Source organism: Aythya ferina (genome assembly GCF_964211825.1).
Source record: "Aythya ferina genome assembly, chromosome: 4".
Lineage (NCBI taxonomy): Eukaryota > Metazoa > Chordata > Aves > Anseriformes > Anatidae > Aythya > Aythya ferina.
In genome coordinates this window covers 63,528,657-63,547,012 of record NC_140300.1, presented here as the reverse complement: position 1 = coordinate 63,547,012, position 18,356 = coordinate 63,528,657, and the positions used below count along the sequence as shown (strand labels likewise).

At 42.3% G+C, this 18,356-nt stretch overlaps 1 protein-coding gene across 1 annotated transcript in view; it reads left to right on the top strand.

Moving 5' to 3' along the window:
* Window positions 1–2,640: 2,640 nt before the first annotated feature.
* The window catches only part of LOC311436135 (uncharacterized protein), a gene marked incomplete at its 5' end in the record, with an annotated part of 33,277 nt that continues 17,561 nt past the window's right edge, over window positions 2,641–18,356 (top strand). The window contains one exon of the mRNA XM_084517977.1: window positions 2,641–2,738. Within this exon, the coding sequence (XP_084374103.1) occupies window positions 2,641–2,738 (98 nt within the window). The remainder of the gene's footprint in view (window positions 2,739–18,356) is intronic.

Sequence of the window (18,356 nt, the reverse complement as noted above, 5' to 3'; positions counted from 1 at the left end):
ACAATGAAAATAGGTGAAATTGGGGGATTACCACTCAGTTAAGAGCTCCAATGTGAGAAAGAGCCATCTGATTTGTGGATCTCATAATAAATAGAGTTGGGACACATGAAAGTTTTCTTGCAGTTGTGTGACTGTCTGCTTGCCGTGACTAATGCAGTCCAAAATTGCTTACAGAAGTCTTCATAGGAAGGGCAAAAAATCCACGCTTTTTATTGCTTGCCTGGTATTCTCCATCTACATTCTGCCCTGCAGCTGAGCAATATTATTGCTAAATTTAACTACTCCTAGGAATCTAGTCTGGATCCACCCAGTATCTCCAGGTATCTCACGAGGGCACCTACGTTAGATCTTGACTCATCGTCATCTTTGTCATTTGTACAAGGAGGTAGGCATTCCTAGAGGGATATGCAGATACTCCACGTAGCCAGGTTCATGCTTTGGAGCCATCTGCCTTCTCTGAGTTCAGCAGGAGCCTGGCGAGATCACGCTCCTAACTTCAGCCCCTGATGGGTAGGTGGGGAGCTCTGCTGTCCTTACCAACCCTTGTCTGTGATAACTTTCAGAGGCTGATTTGCCCTTGCTATGTACTGCACCTTGAGGCTATCATAGCTACAGTCCAATAACCAGGCTTCTCCAAGGTGCTAACAAAAGCTTCAAAACAGCATCACAGCCAGTCCCCTGAGTGCTGAAAAAGCTTCAAACATGCAATTTAAAGTCAATTTTAAGTGCTTTCAGGCTGTCTTAAAGTTGTAGCATCACCAAAAGTCTCTGAGATATTTAGTCTAATTATCAATAAATAAAACTTTGGTTGGACAAATCGAAACCTAAATCTTGGACTTACCAAGATTATTCTTCCTGTGCTATTCTCAGGCAGCGTTCTTGCTCAGTACATGTTACTGTCAGAGGAAAAGGACACGTCTGAGCACTGGGAACCTCACTACAGAGTGTGCTCCAAACAGTAGGAAACCAATTTGTAGTAGCTGAAGATTATGCTACGTTACCTTCTATTTTTTTTGCATTGCACTCAGTGGTTTTGCATACTAACACTGTGTATATGACCCAGGCTTTTATGGAGGGAAGCTATCATCCTCTCCTAGATGCTATCATGGGGCTGTTTGGTGTAAGTAAAGATATCCTATTCAGCTCTTTGATTACAGATTTCTAACCAGCTTTCATTTTGGATTACCCTCAATTAAAAGGTACTTTGAATTTTTCTGCTGTTTAACAGGAGAATAGGAATAAAGGAATAGGTAAAAACAAAGAGAATACAGAAGTATTTTCAGGCCATTGCTAAATCAGAGCAGCAGTGCTACTGAATTTGAGTGGATGTGAGCAGGGGCTATTTCAATTTGTGTGGGACTTTGATACAAGGAAAGAGACCAAAGTCTTACAGATTAAGTCAAGAGGCTCAAAGAATAAATTGACTGCAGCTGAGATCTGAAGCAAAATACTTTGTTTATTTCCTTTGTATGTGTGAGAGTATACCTTTAAACTGCAGGAGAAACTCCCTAATTTGCAATAATGAGATTAACTGGAAGAGAAAAAAACAGCACAGTAAGAGACACCGTATCACAGTGTGCTTGTAGTTATTTGTTCCCTTCTGAATTCAGCAATCCTGGCTTTCCCTTGTCAGATTTCTAAATCACCAGGACAGCGTTTCACCGTGAGCACACACAAGTATGTCCACTGACTGCAAAAGGCCACTGTCACCAAATTACCTGTCTCATGCCAATGGGAAAAAAAAATATTATAATATGACTTTTCATTGTATACATAGATTTGCTAGACAATGTATATTGCTGCTGAGTATAATTTTTGGCAGATAATAGAAGCAAGGGGAGGCACCAGCACCCATGGAGCAAGGATGGCTAGCCAGGGGGACTCATGGGGATGATGGTGAAGGTAGGAGCAGGCTGCTTGCCTGCCCACGCTCACTGTGTTGACCACCCTGCCATTTTTCGTCCAGGCTGCAGCATTTCTAGCAAGGGCTCCCTGCGTTTATGCTTATTATCTGGCATGGACCTGCAAAGCACTTGCTGCTGCTGGATCTGACAGGTCCATGTCATGATGCATCTTTAGAATGTTTCTAACACAACCCTAAGTCGGTGATGATGTGTTTTTTTTGCACTCACTCTACCTCCAAGACAGCAGATGTACTATAGCACCTATAGCAGAGGTACTACAGGTACTATACCAACAGAGCACGGGCAAGCTACAGCAGTGAGAGCTGGGCCCTGCATCTTTAAGTGAATTTGCTCAGCTAATTGCGTGCAAGTGCTCCCTCCAAGCACCTGTAAATTGTTGAGTTTAATAGGGTGGCAGCTGTTCCTGGCTGCCTGGGCTCTTGCAGCCTTGGAAGTAGTTGGGAGATGAGAGCGGCAACTTGCAGCATGATTATCTTTTTTTCTATTTCCCCTCAATTTCATTGTCATCTTCTTCTCTCTTAAGAGTGCTTAAAAGCTTTTGTTGCTCCTTATAACACCCACAGGAGCTGTTGCAAAGTGCACTTTTTGTGCTTAAGGTTTTAAAGCCTAAAATCTCTGACCTGAAGAGGTTTGGAGAGTAGCTTAGTTTGAAGCCTGCTGTCGTGTAGACACCTGCAAAACATTGAACTTAACGCTGGCGCAGCTGGAGGGAGGGATGGTGTGTAATGATGGGTGGCTATATTGCTGCGTGGCTGGGTTTCAGTGCCTTAGTTCTCATGCAGGAATTAGAGTTAGTTCCTGGCTGACTGGGAGGTGAGTACCTAGATGTTTGGTTGTGTCTAGTCATTGGTTTTAAGATCTTGATGCCTATAGAGGGGCAGTTGCCTTCCCCTTCTGTAACTGTGGTAGAAGGGACATAGAGTCACGAGCAATGAATGAGAGATGGTTTTTAGTTGCATCTGATGATAGAATTGTGTAAAATTTGAACTTTCTTAGTTTCCAATTCAACGTGCTTGACTTCAGTGCTTAACAGAGGTGTGAGTTGCCCTAAAAAAAAATGTATCTTGCCATGGAAGGAATTTGGTATCTGGTATTTGGCCTTGGGATTTATCTGGCTGGGGTAACCCTGAATCTGCAGATGGCAGAGTGAGCGGAAGCTTTAATGCAGGTGCTTCCATCCATTCACGAGGTGTAATGGGGAAAATCTTCCTTGTGGTATCTTATAGACAACCAGGAAGGGCTCTGGCAGGAGATGTGCTGCTATCAAGCTTAGCTGGGCTTTTTAAGCCCTTCACTATTCCCAAGCAGGTAGGGATTGTTGGGTTCGAGTTACAGTTAATTCAGCCGCTTCAGCTAAGAGGTAGGATGCCATGGACTTTCTAGTCTTCCTGTTCTTGCAGGATAGAAATGTGTGTGTTTTGTAATCCTCCAGCAACCCTCATCAAGCATTGCCTTTGTGTGTAGCTTCATGCTGCTGTGTCTGTTCTGCCCTAGGTAGCAAGGTATGTGCTGGCCTAGGCATGTCTCCTTGTGCTGCAACTGCATCTGGGAAGCTTGACCTATAGATAAAAACTATCTTTGAGGTGTGTGGGGAGATCCCCTGGTTTAAGAGTACTGACTGTAATCTTCAGAAAAATAAATACAAATAAATTAAAGACGGGGTGTAGCAAAGCATGAGCAGCAGACCCTGTTCCCTAGTGCTGTCAGTAATTTAATTCATAGGAGACAAAGAAAGTACAGTAGATCTCACCCCCCAGTCTGACAGCTAAATAGGCTGGCAACCAAAGGATGCACCTAGGATGGGTTTTGAAAACCTGGCCTTTGGTTTTGGAATTGGATTTTCGTTTTCCTCTTCTTTTATTTTTCTTTTTACCAAGTGGCCAGGGACTCTCTGCCCTGACCACAGATTACCTTTTTTGGTTTCAAAGAGGGACTAAATTTAACTAGTATGTTAATGAAAGGACAAGGCATGTCATTATTAATAGTGACATGAAATCATGTGTGAAGGACACTCGGTTACAGACATCCTCAGGAGAGAAGAGTTTCCCAAATATATTAACAGGGAGTAGGAGATGGGACAATTTGTCTCTCTCGTGCACTGCTACTTGGAGCAGCTAAACTGTGCTTGGTTGGTTATAGGAATTTGGGCATTCCAGCTTAGGGCATGTTGGGTACAAACCTTTAGCCTTCAGCAAAGGGCCAAGCTCTCAGCTGGTGTGGATCCAAGCAAGCTGACTGCCTCCAGTTAGGAGCTGGCTTTGGCATCCATCGGTCAGAGCAAGGGGTACTACTTATGGCAGTCCCAGGAGATGAGAGCTGCTTTGTAGGCAGTGGCTGTTCAGGAGTATTGCTGCTGCAGAGTGAGGCTGGGGGAATCAGCAGGATAGGCAAAAAATGATAGTAAAATCATTAAGATGTTGACTTTTGTTTAAACTTGAAGTGGCATTCCCCTGAGAGCTTCTCTGGCCTGGGGGCTATTTGCTGTTCGAGATCATTAATAGCCAGCTCTATTTCCTCCCATCCGATGGGTTGATGCGGTGTTTTTCTATTAATTTGTCTGGGCTTGGAGACAGAGAGGGCATATGAAGATGTCTTCAGGTTGCTGGTACCTTCTGGGATCTCTGGCTTATAGAGGTCTTGAGAAATGTTGACAAGTTCAGACTTCGGGGTACGTTTTCAAAGCACTTCACAGGGGTTTTGCTGCACATTAATGGAGGTGTTCAGGTAAAATGTTACAGAATAATTTAAAGTAGACACTGTGGTGTCTGGCACTCTTTTTGTGTTTGATTTGTTTTGAGGGAGTGATACTATCTTCAGGAATACGCTAGTCTTTTATTTGGGTTTCCAGAAAGTTTGCTGATATCCCGTTCAATTTGTATGTTGTATATAAAATGGGTTTGCATGCTTATAGCCCTGATCAGCAGCTGCTGTAAGGGCTATAGCCCAAATTGTCATAGTGACACCTACTGAAATGTGGCTGGGTTATCACCCATGGAGCAGCTGCCCCAGCCTGCTTCCTCCCCCCCTTGGTTTTGTTCTGTGACAGGGAGCAGTAGCCCACTGACAGAGCTCTCAGCGTTGCCTGAGAGGATTTAAACCCACTTGGAAAGAGGCCCGTGAATTACCAGCGGAGGAAGGTGAAAGATGACCCTTCTGTTTTCTGAATCGTTGTGAGGTTTGGCATCCAAGTCTTGCTGCTCTCTGGAGCAAAGTGAGACAGTCGAATTGCTGAAGGAAAATAAGTTTTCCCCCTCTTTGTATGTGGGTTTAGCCTTTAATTCTGTCCTAGTCAAACTTCCCAGTGCTGTACCCGTGCGTTTCCACAAAGCCTCCAAGTACACCAGCCCCAAAGCCATTTGTACCTGTCCTTCATCCTGGTGCCCTTTATGCTAGGTTGTGGTTGGCCCCAAAACACAGTTGAGGCTCAGAGAGCTGTTCTCTGTACCTGAGATGCTAGACAAGGAATGGACCTGCAGACATACACAGACAAAAGAGAGGTGATGCTGGAAGTCGTGTGGCACAGAGGCCTCAAAATGGGGCCTACTTCGTTATTGCCAAGGGTGTCCAAATCCTGCGTACTCGGAAGACACCAAGGATAGAAAGCAGTGTACGTAGGGATAATACTGCATTTATATAAAGTGTAGAAGAGCTGGTATGTACGGGTTTTAGCTGTGTGCCATGGGAATTAGCTCCAGAGGGTTCAATGCCTCGTCAGTAGAAGAGCGGAGTATGTGTGTATTTGTGTGTGTAGGATACAGTTAATCAGCAAAGTGTGCAACCATTTGCCTTAATGGGAGAGATGTACCTTGATCAGCAAATTATCTGCTTGTGCATTAAATTATGCGCTGTGATCTCTGAGGTGTATTAAATATTGAAATCAGAATTTTTATCATTAATGGGAACTTAATGAACAACGACATTATGCGCCTCAGTTGGCTTTTGTCAGAAGCAGCCCATTGTAGTTGGAAGGTGACTTTTCTGGGTCTCTGGTGGTAACATGCCAATTATTTCACTTATCAATGCCCCTGGAGGTTCCAAATGCCTACTATGGATGTTTTGCCTCAAACTGTGTATGGAATATGGCCTCTAATATGTAGATAAAAACGTTTTTGAATGGACTGGAGGAGAGGCCAGTTTCTACCATGCAGATTTATAGCTAAAGGCATTCCACCAGTTCAGCTGCTTTCATTCCGTGAGGTAGCTTTTAGGATGTGTGGTTTCATTGGATTTGGGGATGATAAAAGCACAACAAGGTGATGCCTTCGCCTACAGTTAATGTGCAGGTGCCTAAATTAGAATATATACATATTCAGTGCAAGAAGTGCCTGAGGATAACTCTAGGTAATTCTGTCTCTGAAATGTTTATTATTAGGATTACTGAGGTATCAGAAATCCCAATCAAGATCTAGGACCCACTATAGCAGACAGCCTCCTTGCTGTACAGTTTGAACAAAGGGATAGGAAGGCACCATAGCTTTTTTCAAGGTGCCTTAACTTGTCAGTGCCAGACCAGTAGCTAAATGGGAGTCTTCTGCTCTTATATTTGCATTACAGTACAAGTGTTGGATTGCAGTGTATATTTATGTCAAAATTTTCTTAAAACTAGCAGGATGGGCTTCATCTACTGAAGCAGAAGTCCATGCTGCTGGTCTCCCTGTCCATAGTGTCCTTTCAGAGAGGCTCAGTGTGTGTACATCATACCCATTTACACCAAGAAACCATGTACAAAGAAAGCTTGAGGCTTTGCAAACTGCTTTTACCTGCCTTCTTTCTATTCAAGTGGGTAGGTTGAAGCAAATTTTGGATGCAACTCTGATTATCCGTGGCACAGGCTCACAATGGATGGGCAGCAAGCTCCAGTTTCTGGTCTCTGTTCCTCAGCTGGAGCAGTGGAGCTGGATCCAGCTGCATCCCAGGTGCAGTTTGGTTAGGAATGAGTGGAACCATGGCTCTCCCTGCTCAGGCCTGTAGAGTGCAGGCTTAACTATTGCCTTCATTAAGGCTTGTTTTTCACAACTACATATTACTGCCTGTTGAGCAGATGAAAATCTGGTTAGCTTTGCCTCTGACTGTCTTCTGTAAAAGTCCATAGTGAGCCACAGTTTGCCCAGAGGAATATTCCAGGAGAGGAAAGGAAGAATGCAGGAACAATAATAATACAGCCCTGGTGATACTATTGAAAAACAATACTATAAAAACATTTAGGCATGAAAGAATGGTTCCCCCTTTGCAGTGTGAAGGGAATAGCTCCCAAGGGACTTGTTACTGCTCGGAAGAGATTGTGCATCTAGTCTGTCCTCTGCAGACTCACGTGCAGCTTACAGGTATCTTTGAGGTGAGCAGTTATAGGGATGGTGTCTTCTCTTCTACACGGTTCCTGTCCTCTTTATCCCCAAATGGTGGAGGAGAAATAGGTTATATTTGATTATATTCATGGAATCATAGAATGGCTTGGGTTGGAAGGGACCTTAAAGATCGTCTAGTTCCAGTCCCCCTGACATGGACAGGGATGCCACCCACTAGATCAGGTTGCCCAAGGCCTCATCCACCTGGCCTTAAACACCTCCATTTATTCCCTCAATTCAATACACTGAGCTGTGCTGTTCCCTTGTTGGCTATAGCTTGCCTGAAGGTTTTACTAACTTCACCCTGAAATACGTACCTATTGACTGTTTATGCTATTCTGAGGCGATGAAATAAAGGCACTGCTAAACTGTTCACATTTTCTTGTACAGCAGACACTGGGCTTCTTATCCTACAGCCCTGGCAAAGGCTGTTCTAGGATGGGACTTCTGTGCAACATGGGCCAACGGTACTTACCATGCCCACCCCAAACTGATCCCACCCCAAGACACAAGACAGATGCAGATGCAGACTAGTTTTTACAGGGATTATTGAACAAGAGGCAGAGACTTTGGGAGAGACATCTATATAAATGGTGACGGTCTTTTAATGGCTTGAATAGTTGGGAGTAATGAGTGTTGGACGAAGGTATCCCAGCACTGCTTTGATAGCTGAAGTTTGCTGTGATGAAGCTAAGGGTGCTGGAGAGCTGTTTGTTTGTACCACATCTGTGGCTGACTGTGCAGTAGATTCTCATTTTCTCTCGTCAGAAATGACTCGTGAGCTAAAACTGAGGGCTGATCAGCTTGCAGAGAGGTGATGATGACACATGGCTGTTCATTGCTGTATGTTGTATGATCAGTCACCGGCTGGAAGATTAACGTGACGAGGAATAAAAGATGGATTCCGGCACCACGAAATTCAGGGAATAGTCAGAAGTAGGACTGAAGATCACATCTTATTGTTACAGGAGTGGGGAGGATTCAATACTTCACAGAGCAAGCAATACGTTATTCCACAGAACAAATAACGATGAGGAGAGGTAGAGCTCTAAATATTAACAGTCTGTGTTCATGGTCAAAAAGCATCACAGGAAGAAAAGACAGAAATCAGAAGAGGAGGTTTGGGAACGTTCAAATAAACAAAAACTCGGTGAAACACTATAATCAAGAATAGTCCAAACCAAGGCCAGATCTCAAAATAATGGTCCTAGCAATGTAGAGGGATTGTCATGATGTTTTATTTTCTTCTGTTTCTGATAGAAGAACAAGATTTACTGCAGGAAGGAGAAGGCAATCCATATTGCCAAACCCCATCTCTCAAGCAGTAGGAGTGAGACCTAAATCCTAAGCTTCCTTCTTTGTTTTTGTATATTTGATAGCTTCTAATTCTTTAGCAATAGTGTGCTTTGTGTGTTTCGGTTTTAATTGCAGCTCTCTCTGAGTTAGATGGATACAAAAAAAAAAAAACAAAAACAAAAACTGAAATTATCTGATAATTATGAGAGTTTAAGGCTTATAGAAATAATATTGCAAGTCTTGCAATGAAATGATGGTTCTTGTTCACTGGGAAGGTACTAGTTCAGTTCAGAGAAATAGTGAGGAGGAGGATGTTGTGGCTGAGCACACACACTGTTGAAACCTTGATCATAGTCTACGTGGCCAGAAAAGCACACTTCTACCAGCATCTGTAGCTGCATTTACAGAAGTTAAAATACTTATTTAGCAGATGTGTGCCTTCAGATATAAAACTGCTCTCTGGAAAGCCGCGATTGATGGCCAATAATATCCCAAATGGCTATTTTCAAACGCTATCTCTGCCCATTCAAGAGCCAGATGTGCATTAGTTCAGCAACATCCTGGCAGGTCAGGTTTCCTTTCTGCTCACAGGATGTGTGTGGTAACTGATGGTGTCCCGTTAAGCTGGGTTGTCCATTCCCATTCTGTCTTCTCCGGCCTGGTATTTATGATAGTAAGATGTATGCCAACTTTAAATGGACTGGGACTTTGTGTCTCATCCCTGGTTTCCTGCTGTTGAGCTTGCTCTTGGATGAAGTATTTTACAGCTTTAATGCTAAAGAAGTCTTACTTCTATTACATCTTGACATTATGATTAGAAAATACGAGTGTGGGACTCACTTATTCCAGATGCTTTTGCTGTAAAGATACCTTCTTTGATGAAAACAAAACTAGTAATAGGTGGCAAGCAAAGTTTTCACCTGATGGATCAACTGTCCACATCTTTGTGCAAAGCTTTGTGATTGTATGAATGCTGGGATTATGAGAGAAGCACATATGTAGTACTGTGAAAAGATATTCTCAGGGATGATTGTGATAGGTAATCTAGGTGAAGAGAAGGAAACTTTTTTATTTATTTATTTTTTTGTCCCTAGCAATGTATTTTGAGGAAGGAAGAGTCACCCATTAAGACAGGAACTTGCTTGTTGTTGTATGTCGAGTGTAATTCAGGACAGCCCTGCGACATTGTCTTCCTGAAGAAATTCATCATTCTCTTTGTGAAAGTGTCTGGGGCTGTCCGTGCAGCCATCATTTGGAGTGACGTGCAGAGTGAGCAGGCCACAGCCTGGTCTTTCTAGGAAATGCTACAGCCAATTATAGAACTGATGGAAGGGATTTTTGCCACCCCGCAGGCTACAGAAACACGCACACAAATATGCAGGCACCATAGCTGCAAGTAAGCCCTGGGGCAAGGTCGTATGCAAACTTTTTTGCTGACTTTTTTAGATAACCTGTAACGCCCTCGTCTGCCTTCCAGCATCTGAGTCACCAGTCTTGTGGTCAGAGTATTGGGTTGTGCTGCGAGCTGGTGCTAATCCTTTCCTTCAGGCTACGTTTTGTTCTTCAGGGCTCTCTCTACTGCAGAGGTCAAGCTGTTGAGGCAGTAAGTGCATCCCTCCTCCTGAACTAGTTAGCTTCTCACTCGGTCTGCTTATTCATTTAGGGTTTGTGCCATGGTAGTGCAGTTACAGCCTGTATACTTCAAAAGCAGATTAAGCACCTTAAAGTACTCTCATTCTGTCTATTTTTTCCTCTAGCTTCACAAACTGTTTCCTACGTCAGGTATTGATATCCTTGCGAAGGCATTCTTTGTCAGGAAGCAAATTAAATTCGGTGGTGACACTTGATACTGAGTTTGTGGGTAATTGGTGATTAAGTTACCTCTGAGAGGAATTAGGCTCCCAAAGAGAGAAACGGTATATTCTGAATATGATTTAGTCTACCTCAAGTGTTGTGTTTTTTTTTTTTTTGACGTGGGGGAAGAGTTGAAGAATCATAGCTAATGCCATGTAATTAGCTCAAAGATTGTCTTTCAGCGAACAGGAGCTCAGCAGGAGCAGAAGCAATGTGGCAGGAAATACAATTATGGGGCTAGCTTGGGAGAGGGTTGGAGGTTTTGTTCTTGGGAGGGATATGATAGATGGAAAATTACAGTTTTGGCCAAGGTGGGAAATGATGATATCTCAGGACCTTGGGGCCAGGAGTAATTTTGTCACCACCCACTATTGCCAAGGCTGGTCTGCTTGCCAGACTGGTCTGTGTGTAGCCAGCAAGTCCCTCTTCGAGGTCAGCTTCATTTCCTGTAATATGGGTTGGTTCAAAATTAATCAGGCGGCGAGGGCTTCATTAGTGTTTGTTTTCCCACATTCTGTGAAAATTACATGCAGAGATCATCCTGGTCTTTTCCTGCAGTCTGAGCAGCCTAAAAGAAGCACCGTTTAACTTTTCCCAATGCACCTTTTCTGGCTCATCAAGGCAGAATCATACACACGGTGCTGAGGTCCCAACCTTAGATTTTGTGATTAGCCATAGCTTTCTTGTACCTCCATTTCGTCTTCAGGTTCACTATTTTAAGACCGAGCAGCTGAATTTCTTCTGCCTTGAGTCTTGTTTCTGCCAAGAGGTGTTTTTCAAAGGAGGATTTTGTGAAAATCAGGCACTTGGTTTGCTTTTCTGTTCTTCCAGTGTAAGCCTCAAAACTTGCTTGATGATTGTGGCCTTGTGACATAGCAGTGCTCCTCAGTGCCCTTAGTTGATTTTTGTTGTTGTTTTGGGGGTTGGTGGTTTATGGTGGTTGTTTGACTCATTTTCTAGAGGCTACAAGCCCAAATTGGTTTGGGAATTGCTAGAAGACTGCTTAAGCACCAACATCTCAGTCCAGGAGGCCTCTTAGGAGTAGGTTTAACTCGGAACATGTGCTCTAATTGCCTTCATGCAAAAAGGACTTCTGTGAATCTGAGGCTTTTGTTCAAATTCAGCCACGCTTTGGGGCCAGTAGTATACCTACTGAGTAAGCCATGGGTGTATTTGGCCATGCATGGCAATGTTGGCCTACATTTTCTTTCCCTGAAGATGAGGATTGGAACATGATTTTAGCTAGGAGATGTGTTATTCTTGCAGGCTGCCTACAATATTTAGGATTGAAGTGTGCTGCTCTCCCTAACCATGCTGTTTATTGGCAGTGCTGCTAATGCAGCTGTCTCAAGCTCACTGGTGAATGAATGAGAGGAGCTTGAAAATGTTTTACGCCTAGACAGAAGCACTGAGAGTAGAAAGAAAAAAAGAAAAAAACATGTGGTTGCTTTGCACAGAGATGAAAAAGCTGCTGCAGACTGTTCTACCCAGGATGGGACGTGGCAGCCTGAAAAAACAGGAATAAAAGTAGATTCGTTTTGGCTGGTGCCAAAATCAGTGAATGAGCAATAGCAGATCTTATATTCCTGCAAAAGGCATTAGGATGAGAGATTTTGAAATGTGTGCTTCTTTTGATTTGCTGAATAATAAAAGTCAGATCACAGCATCTTTCAGTGCCTCAGTTTCTTACAAAATAAAGGGAAAACAATATTATAATGTGGTGTTCGGGGTTGAATTTAACTCCAATAACACAGAATATAATAGAAATAAAAGAGAGAGAGGAAATGAGCCCAACTGAGATCTGAATTGCTCCCTGGGGTTTTGTCTCTGTCCAGTGGCTGGAACTGCACGTCCTTTTCAGGCATCTTGATTAAATGCCTGCAGGAAAGTGGAATGAATCAAGAACTTGAGGGCTACAGATGTTACCAGATTTAAAATGCCCGAAACATTTTTACTGGCTATAAAGGAATTTTCCAAGTATAATATCCAGAAGTCCCCTCTCTCTGAGGCCCCTGGGGCCTAGACATGGTTAATCTCTTGCAGTGTCCTGTCACTTCTGGAGTCTTATGCTAAAATTGTCGTAAAGAAGATATTTTTTTTTTTTCTATTGACATGCACCCAGCATTACATTTCCAAGTGCTAGGTGTCATTTTGGGTCATTACGTAGCTTTTCTGCTGCAAACTTGGGGAAAATGGTGACTGACCTCCTGAAAAACTGGGGCTGGGATATTAGAACTCATAACTCATAATTAAACAGCGCTCTGAGCACTGCAGTTAATTAAAAGGTGTTTTTATTGGAGGGGTTTTTGTTGTTGTTTTGGCTTTTTGTTTAAAGAGTTTGAAGTCTATTTCTTTTTGGAAGGCTTGCCTAAGCACTTTCTAACCATTATAATGTCATTATATATGGGATTCATTACATTAGAGACATTAGAGGAGATTAAAAAGGATCTATTGGAGGCATTGGCTGAAAAAGAAAGGATAAAGACTGGTTGCAGTTTGAGCTTTTATTACGTGGCTTGAAACAAATGCTGAAATATTGTATTTAAACCAAGTGTGTTTGTTGGAGGGAGCATTAGGAAAGAAAGCAAGGCAGAAAATACCACTCTCACCATTAAAGAAAGAAATCACAATGGTTGGGAACAGTGTGTTAATTAGCAAACTAATTTCCTTGTACTTTAAGTGCATAACAAGTTTTAAATGCCTTCTGAATGGCTTGATATCAATTGTGTTTTGTTCTTTGAATGTAATTGTTTCCATGGCAATGCTGAGTTCTGCTGTACGTGGATTATGTCTGTAAAGCCTTCCAGTCATTTATGGGAAGTCTGTATTAGCCTGGTGGCTGACCTGTATTCAGGTTATATTTTACTTTTTGTTGCAGTTGTTTTACAAGCAAATTATCAAAAAAAAAAAAATAAAAATCACTGGAAGTGGGTTGGATTCTCAGTCAATCCCATTTGGCTTCATTTCAGTGATTTTTAGTGGAGCTGTGCTGCATTACATCAGCCTCCGTTCTTCTGAGTGTCTTCTTTATATATCTCATAACAGGAAAAAGGGCTGCAAATGCCATCTCCCTGCTATTACAACTAATGGTGACCTGCTATGCCACCATTCAGGTTGCTTTTAATTTGCAACGTAGTGAGATGCTTTCAAGTAAACTGCGGGTCCTCAGGGAGAGCAAGTAACACCAGGGAATTGCTGTAGGGCCACCAGCCACTGCTGGAAAGCTCTAGGACAGGGGCAAGAGGGGGACTATTGCATTCAGGGACAGGACTTATTGATTGCAGGGTGACCCCAGTGTTCCTGTTAGTGGGAGGGGAAAAAGAAGTACAGGAAAAGGGCTACACTGGCAACTTATATTGGTTTTCATCAAAGAAGAAACAAATTCCTTTTCTCATCAAGTTCTACATGAGGTATTGTGATTATACCTTGTTCAGAACCCCTTTACCTTTTCCCATGCCCATTAGTTTTTTTTATTCTGGTATCAGAAAGAATAGTCTGTGTTCAAAAAAATCACTGGACACTTGTGCTTCTTAGCCTAGTATTTAGTATATTTGTATATATGTGCGTGTGTGTATATATACACACTTCAGGAAGAACCAAATACCTACATGATGATATTGAAGGGCTGATGTCAAGTCCTAGCTCTGGCACAAGCTACTTTGCTAGCCTTGGGTACATTAGATAGGGACCAAGGCTCTGAAACTATTGTGTAAAACAGTAATAATTTTTCATTTCCATCACTATCTGTCAGACCTTCCTAGTCCAATTGGACTGTTTGTTTTCCACTCGGTGTTGATGCAGCACTTAGCAGAAAGGAGCTTAAGGTCTTAAGACCATAGCTCTAAGGGGAAAAAAACCCACAACTATTATCACGTGATTTCCTTGTTTCATAATTAACAGGTTTTGTGTAAGATTCATTCCCTTAAAACTGACATTGACAGGACAGGACACTGTGACTACCACATTTTGTCTTTCTCTTTTTCGTTTAGAAATGTGAAGCAGTTGGATTCATCTTTTTGTTTATATAGCTATAAAAGATTAAATAAAGGAAATCCATAGCCAAATCAGAGTAAATGGAAACATTTATACAGAAGGCTCAGCAGTTTCTCATTTGAGGCACATTTGCTTTTTCCCATTTACCTTTCTTTGCTCATGACAAAGACAACAAACAAAATCTTGACCTTCAAGAAAGCCTGAAGTGTGACAGAATTCAGGAGAAATGTACCCTTTAAAAAAGTTAGATCCAGGTGTTTGTGTTTATGACTTAGGCCTACATGAGGTGAGGCGTAAATATGTAAAAGGCAGTCCCTGCCTTCAAACATCTGCTAACAATGAGACAAAGTGGAGGGGGACCAAAGTAAAATTTCTTTTTGATTCATGTGTAGGAAAATAAACTATGGGGGAGAGGTTGAGTGATTTGCCTGAGGTCACCTAGCCCAGAGCTGGGAAGGCAGAGTTCACACACTGGGTAGACTGCACTATCACAGTTTGTAGCTAAATATTCAATGTAATGAAGATTTAAGGTAAGTAGGCAGTGCTTTTCAGGCACTAAACTGCTAGAAATGTCCTTCTGCTGTAGGGACATCCACATGAGGAGAGTCAGAGGAGCTCTGTTATCTTCTGCTAAAAATTGTCTGGGCATTGAGTTTGAGGCCTGTCACAAGGCCTCCTGCGATGCCTGAGCACAAAGTGGTTTGCAATGAGCAGAGTATCTGACAAACAGCTCTTTCCTTCATGCTTGGATAAAATATGGATTATCCATGGACTATATATATATATAATCCATATATATGGATTATATATGGACTTCCCCGGGCATTATTTCATGGCATTTCTCCTTTCTGGAGTTCTCCCTGAAAACACTCAACCCAGAATCAAAAACGGCTCTGGTCTGGGAAGAGAAAGACATGACTTTGCTCATTTATGCTACCTGGCAGCATAAAAAAGTGAGGTAAGTAGAGAAATTGAAGAAACCCTTGCTGTTTGTATGGCCAGACTCTATTTAACTATCCTTATTGTAAAGATGAATGAGAGTTGGTGTTGTCTAAGACCATCACTCTGCCTCTCACCCAACGCTAGCCAGGTAATGATAGCTCTTAAATACCGGGCCTTGGGAGGTGGTAATGGGCTGTCAGAGTCAGGGAAGACCTGTTGAGAAAATGGAATTTCGGTTCAGCTGTCAAAATGGATGTCCCAGACAACTTGGCTTTGATTTCTTTTAGGAGAATGTTAGAATCTTAGAACTCATAATTTTATTTTCCTCTTCCTTCTAATACTGTCTTTTGGCCTTAACTATCTGCCCTGTTTAACCCAAGCAATTTGTTGCATAAAACTAGATTTATTTATTTATTTATTGCATCATGCTGCTTGGAGAAATTCTTTCAGCATTATCCCTGGCCACACCTGGAGAAAATCCAAGCTCATTGTTTCTGCCATACTCTTCCTGCTCTCCATGCAGTCTGCCCATTCCCTTCTCCCCTGGAGCTGACAGGCAGACTAAAACTCCAGGGGAGGAATAAAGAAAAAAAAAAAAAAAAAAACAACCTTCAAGCACTGCATTTTTCTTGGCAGTTGCCAAGTTGTGGTGCACAGTCATGTCACACACCCACTCCCATGTGTGTGCACATGCTTGTGCACACGCATACTGTCTTGTGCACAGTTGGTATAATTTTTGTGTTGGATAGTTTTTTTTTTTTTTCTATGCTTTGGCATTTTCTGGGGATTTGTTCCTGGGTGTGACTCAGAGCCTGCAAAGGTACTGAAGAAATAGTGCATTTTCTTCACTAAAAGAGATGATAATCATATCAGTCAGTCTTGCAATGGACCAATGTTCTCAAAATTTAGGGTAACTAAACACCCCAAAGACTCTTTTCCTAATGATCTATGTTGATGGATCCTACTCTCAAAGCACCTGGTGTCTTACAGGTGACCACGTATCCTGGGAGCTCTGTTCCCGTTGGAGTGTTTCAGGCTCTGCATCTGAGAAATTTTAGATTCACTAGGATAAACAATTAACTTTTTTTTTTTTTTAAGTTCAGAAGAATTAAAAATGAAGTGAAACTTGCATCATGAAATGTAGAGCATTTCAAGCTTCTTATATTGATCATTTTTAGGTATTAATGTATGAGAGACTGTGATGAGTTGGGAGCATCTATTCTAAATCCCTTTGAGTTTTAATCTGGGGCAGATGAGGAGGAAAAAAAAAAAGAGGATTTAAAAATAGATATGTGCCTTCTGTAGTCAATTCACTCTGCAGGAAATCTGAACAATATTCAGGAAATACTCTAACTCTCAGCAAAGCCTGTTGTTTCTAAGCAGAGCCAGTCTGGTCTTATCCACGCTGAGGAGCAAATGGAATTGACAAGCATGTAACAGAATTGAGACAGAAAGTGTGAAACTGTTTGAAAGCAGAGAGATGCTTAGAGACAACCTTAGCTCAGTTGTGCCTGACAAAAGAGGAGGAAATAAAGGAAGTTCCTTAAAGGAATTCTTTATCATATGCATTTAGAGAAGGCAGCAGGCACCTGAGGAGGCCAAGGGAAACCTAAATAAAACTATATTGAAGGCTAGGCTTCTGTACCATACACCAAGAATGTAGCGTAGATCGTTAAGCAGAACCCACTTGGCTGGGTGATGCTGAACAAAAGCCATCAGCGTGGCAGCAAATGACACCTGCTTCGCATCCCTCATTCAGGTGAATAAACGAGGGCGAGGAGCCAGCGCAGAGCCATGTGAGCTGTGGAAGGAAGGTCCAGACAGCTGAATGCAACCCTCGTGACATAACTGGCTGAGCAGACTCAGCCCTGACTTCAGGCAGGACATGGCTCAGCTGAAAATTGGAGGTTGAGGTACTAAACAACTGCTTTGCAGCACCAGGGGGACGTTGTTCGTGCAAGTGCGTCCACTGTGATAGCGCTGGCTTCAATTGCTCCGGTTGTGGGGGGGTTGTGGTTTTGGTGCTGCTTTAAGCTAGAGCAAAATTTGCATGTTTACTTGTCCTGGGTGCTTGTGGTTACTTTTTAGGAAGTTTTTGTGGTTTCTAAAAAAGGAGACAGCCAATTCTGCAATGAAGCTCTTCCCTCTTCTCTCAGAAAGAGGGAAGGAAATTCTGCTTTCAGATAACTTTCAGGCATTGAAGTACCACTCAAGGAAAGTTGCATAGGAAAAGATGGAAAAAAAACTTTTTTTTTGTCAGAAATGAGTAATATGTTGCCTTTCAAGTAGCTCATCAGCACTGTAGAGTGTGTGGGAACACCAGGCTGTGTTTGCAGAGGTGGTCATGCCTGAGCTATGGCTGGAGCTGCAGCATCTGCTTAGGGCTGAGCAACACCTGCAAGGGCTTTTTTTTTTTTTTTTTTTTTTTTAAAGAGAGCTGAAAGATGAAACTTCATTCACCTTCATTCATTATATCATCCCAAGGTTAAAAATGCCCGTAGCTTTATATGCTTGCCTAGTCCTCTCTGAGAAATGCCAGCCCCAAAACTCTCCACATTCTTCCTGCCCATAGCCAGGAATCTCTTCCTGTTCAGAATTTAATGGGGATAAACCTGGCTAAACAGAAGGGATTTGTATACGCAGCAGCCACTTTCATGAATGCAATGAGTACATGCAAAACTGCCGTCTGAGCACATAACCTACTCAAATACTTAAATAGTGTCTATTTGTGAAAATCCTGCAAAGTGTGCTATCCGTCATTCTTCAGCTGAAAAGCAGCATTTGTTATTTTTCAACTCAGTTATTCTCTTGATTTAAGTGTGTTCAACCATCTGTTGAGGGCACAAGAAGACAGAAGCGAGTAATTAAGCAGACCAATTGCACTACACAAATAACAAATAATTGAGATGAAGCGTTCGGAGCCAGTTCATAGGCTAACAGTCATTTTTCATGACTGGTGAGTGCTTCTGAAGAATATATGCAGTTGTGAGAAACAGGAGTG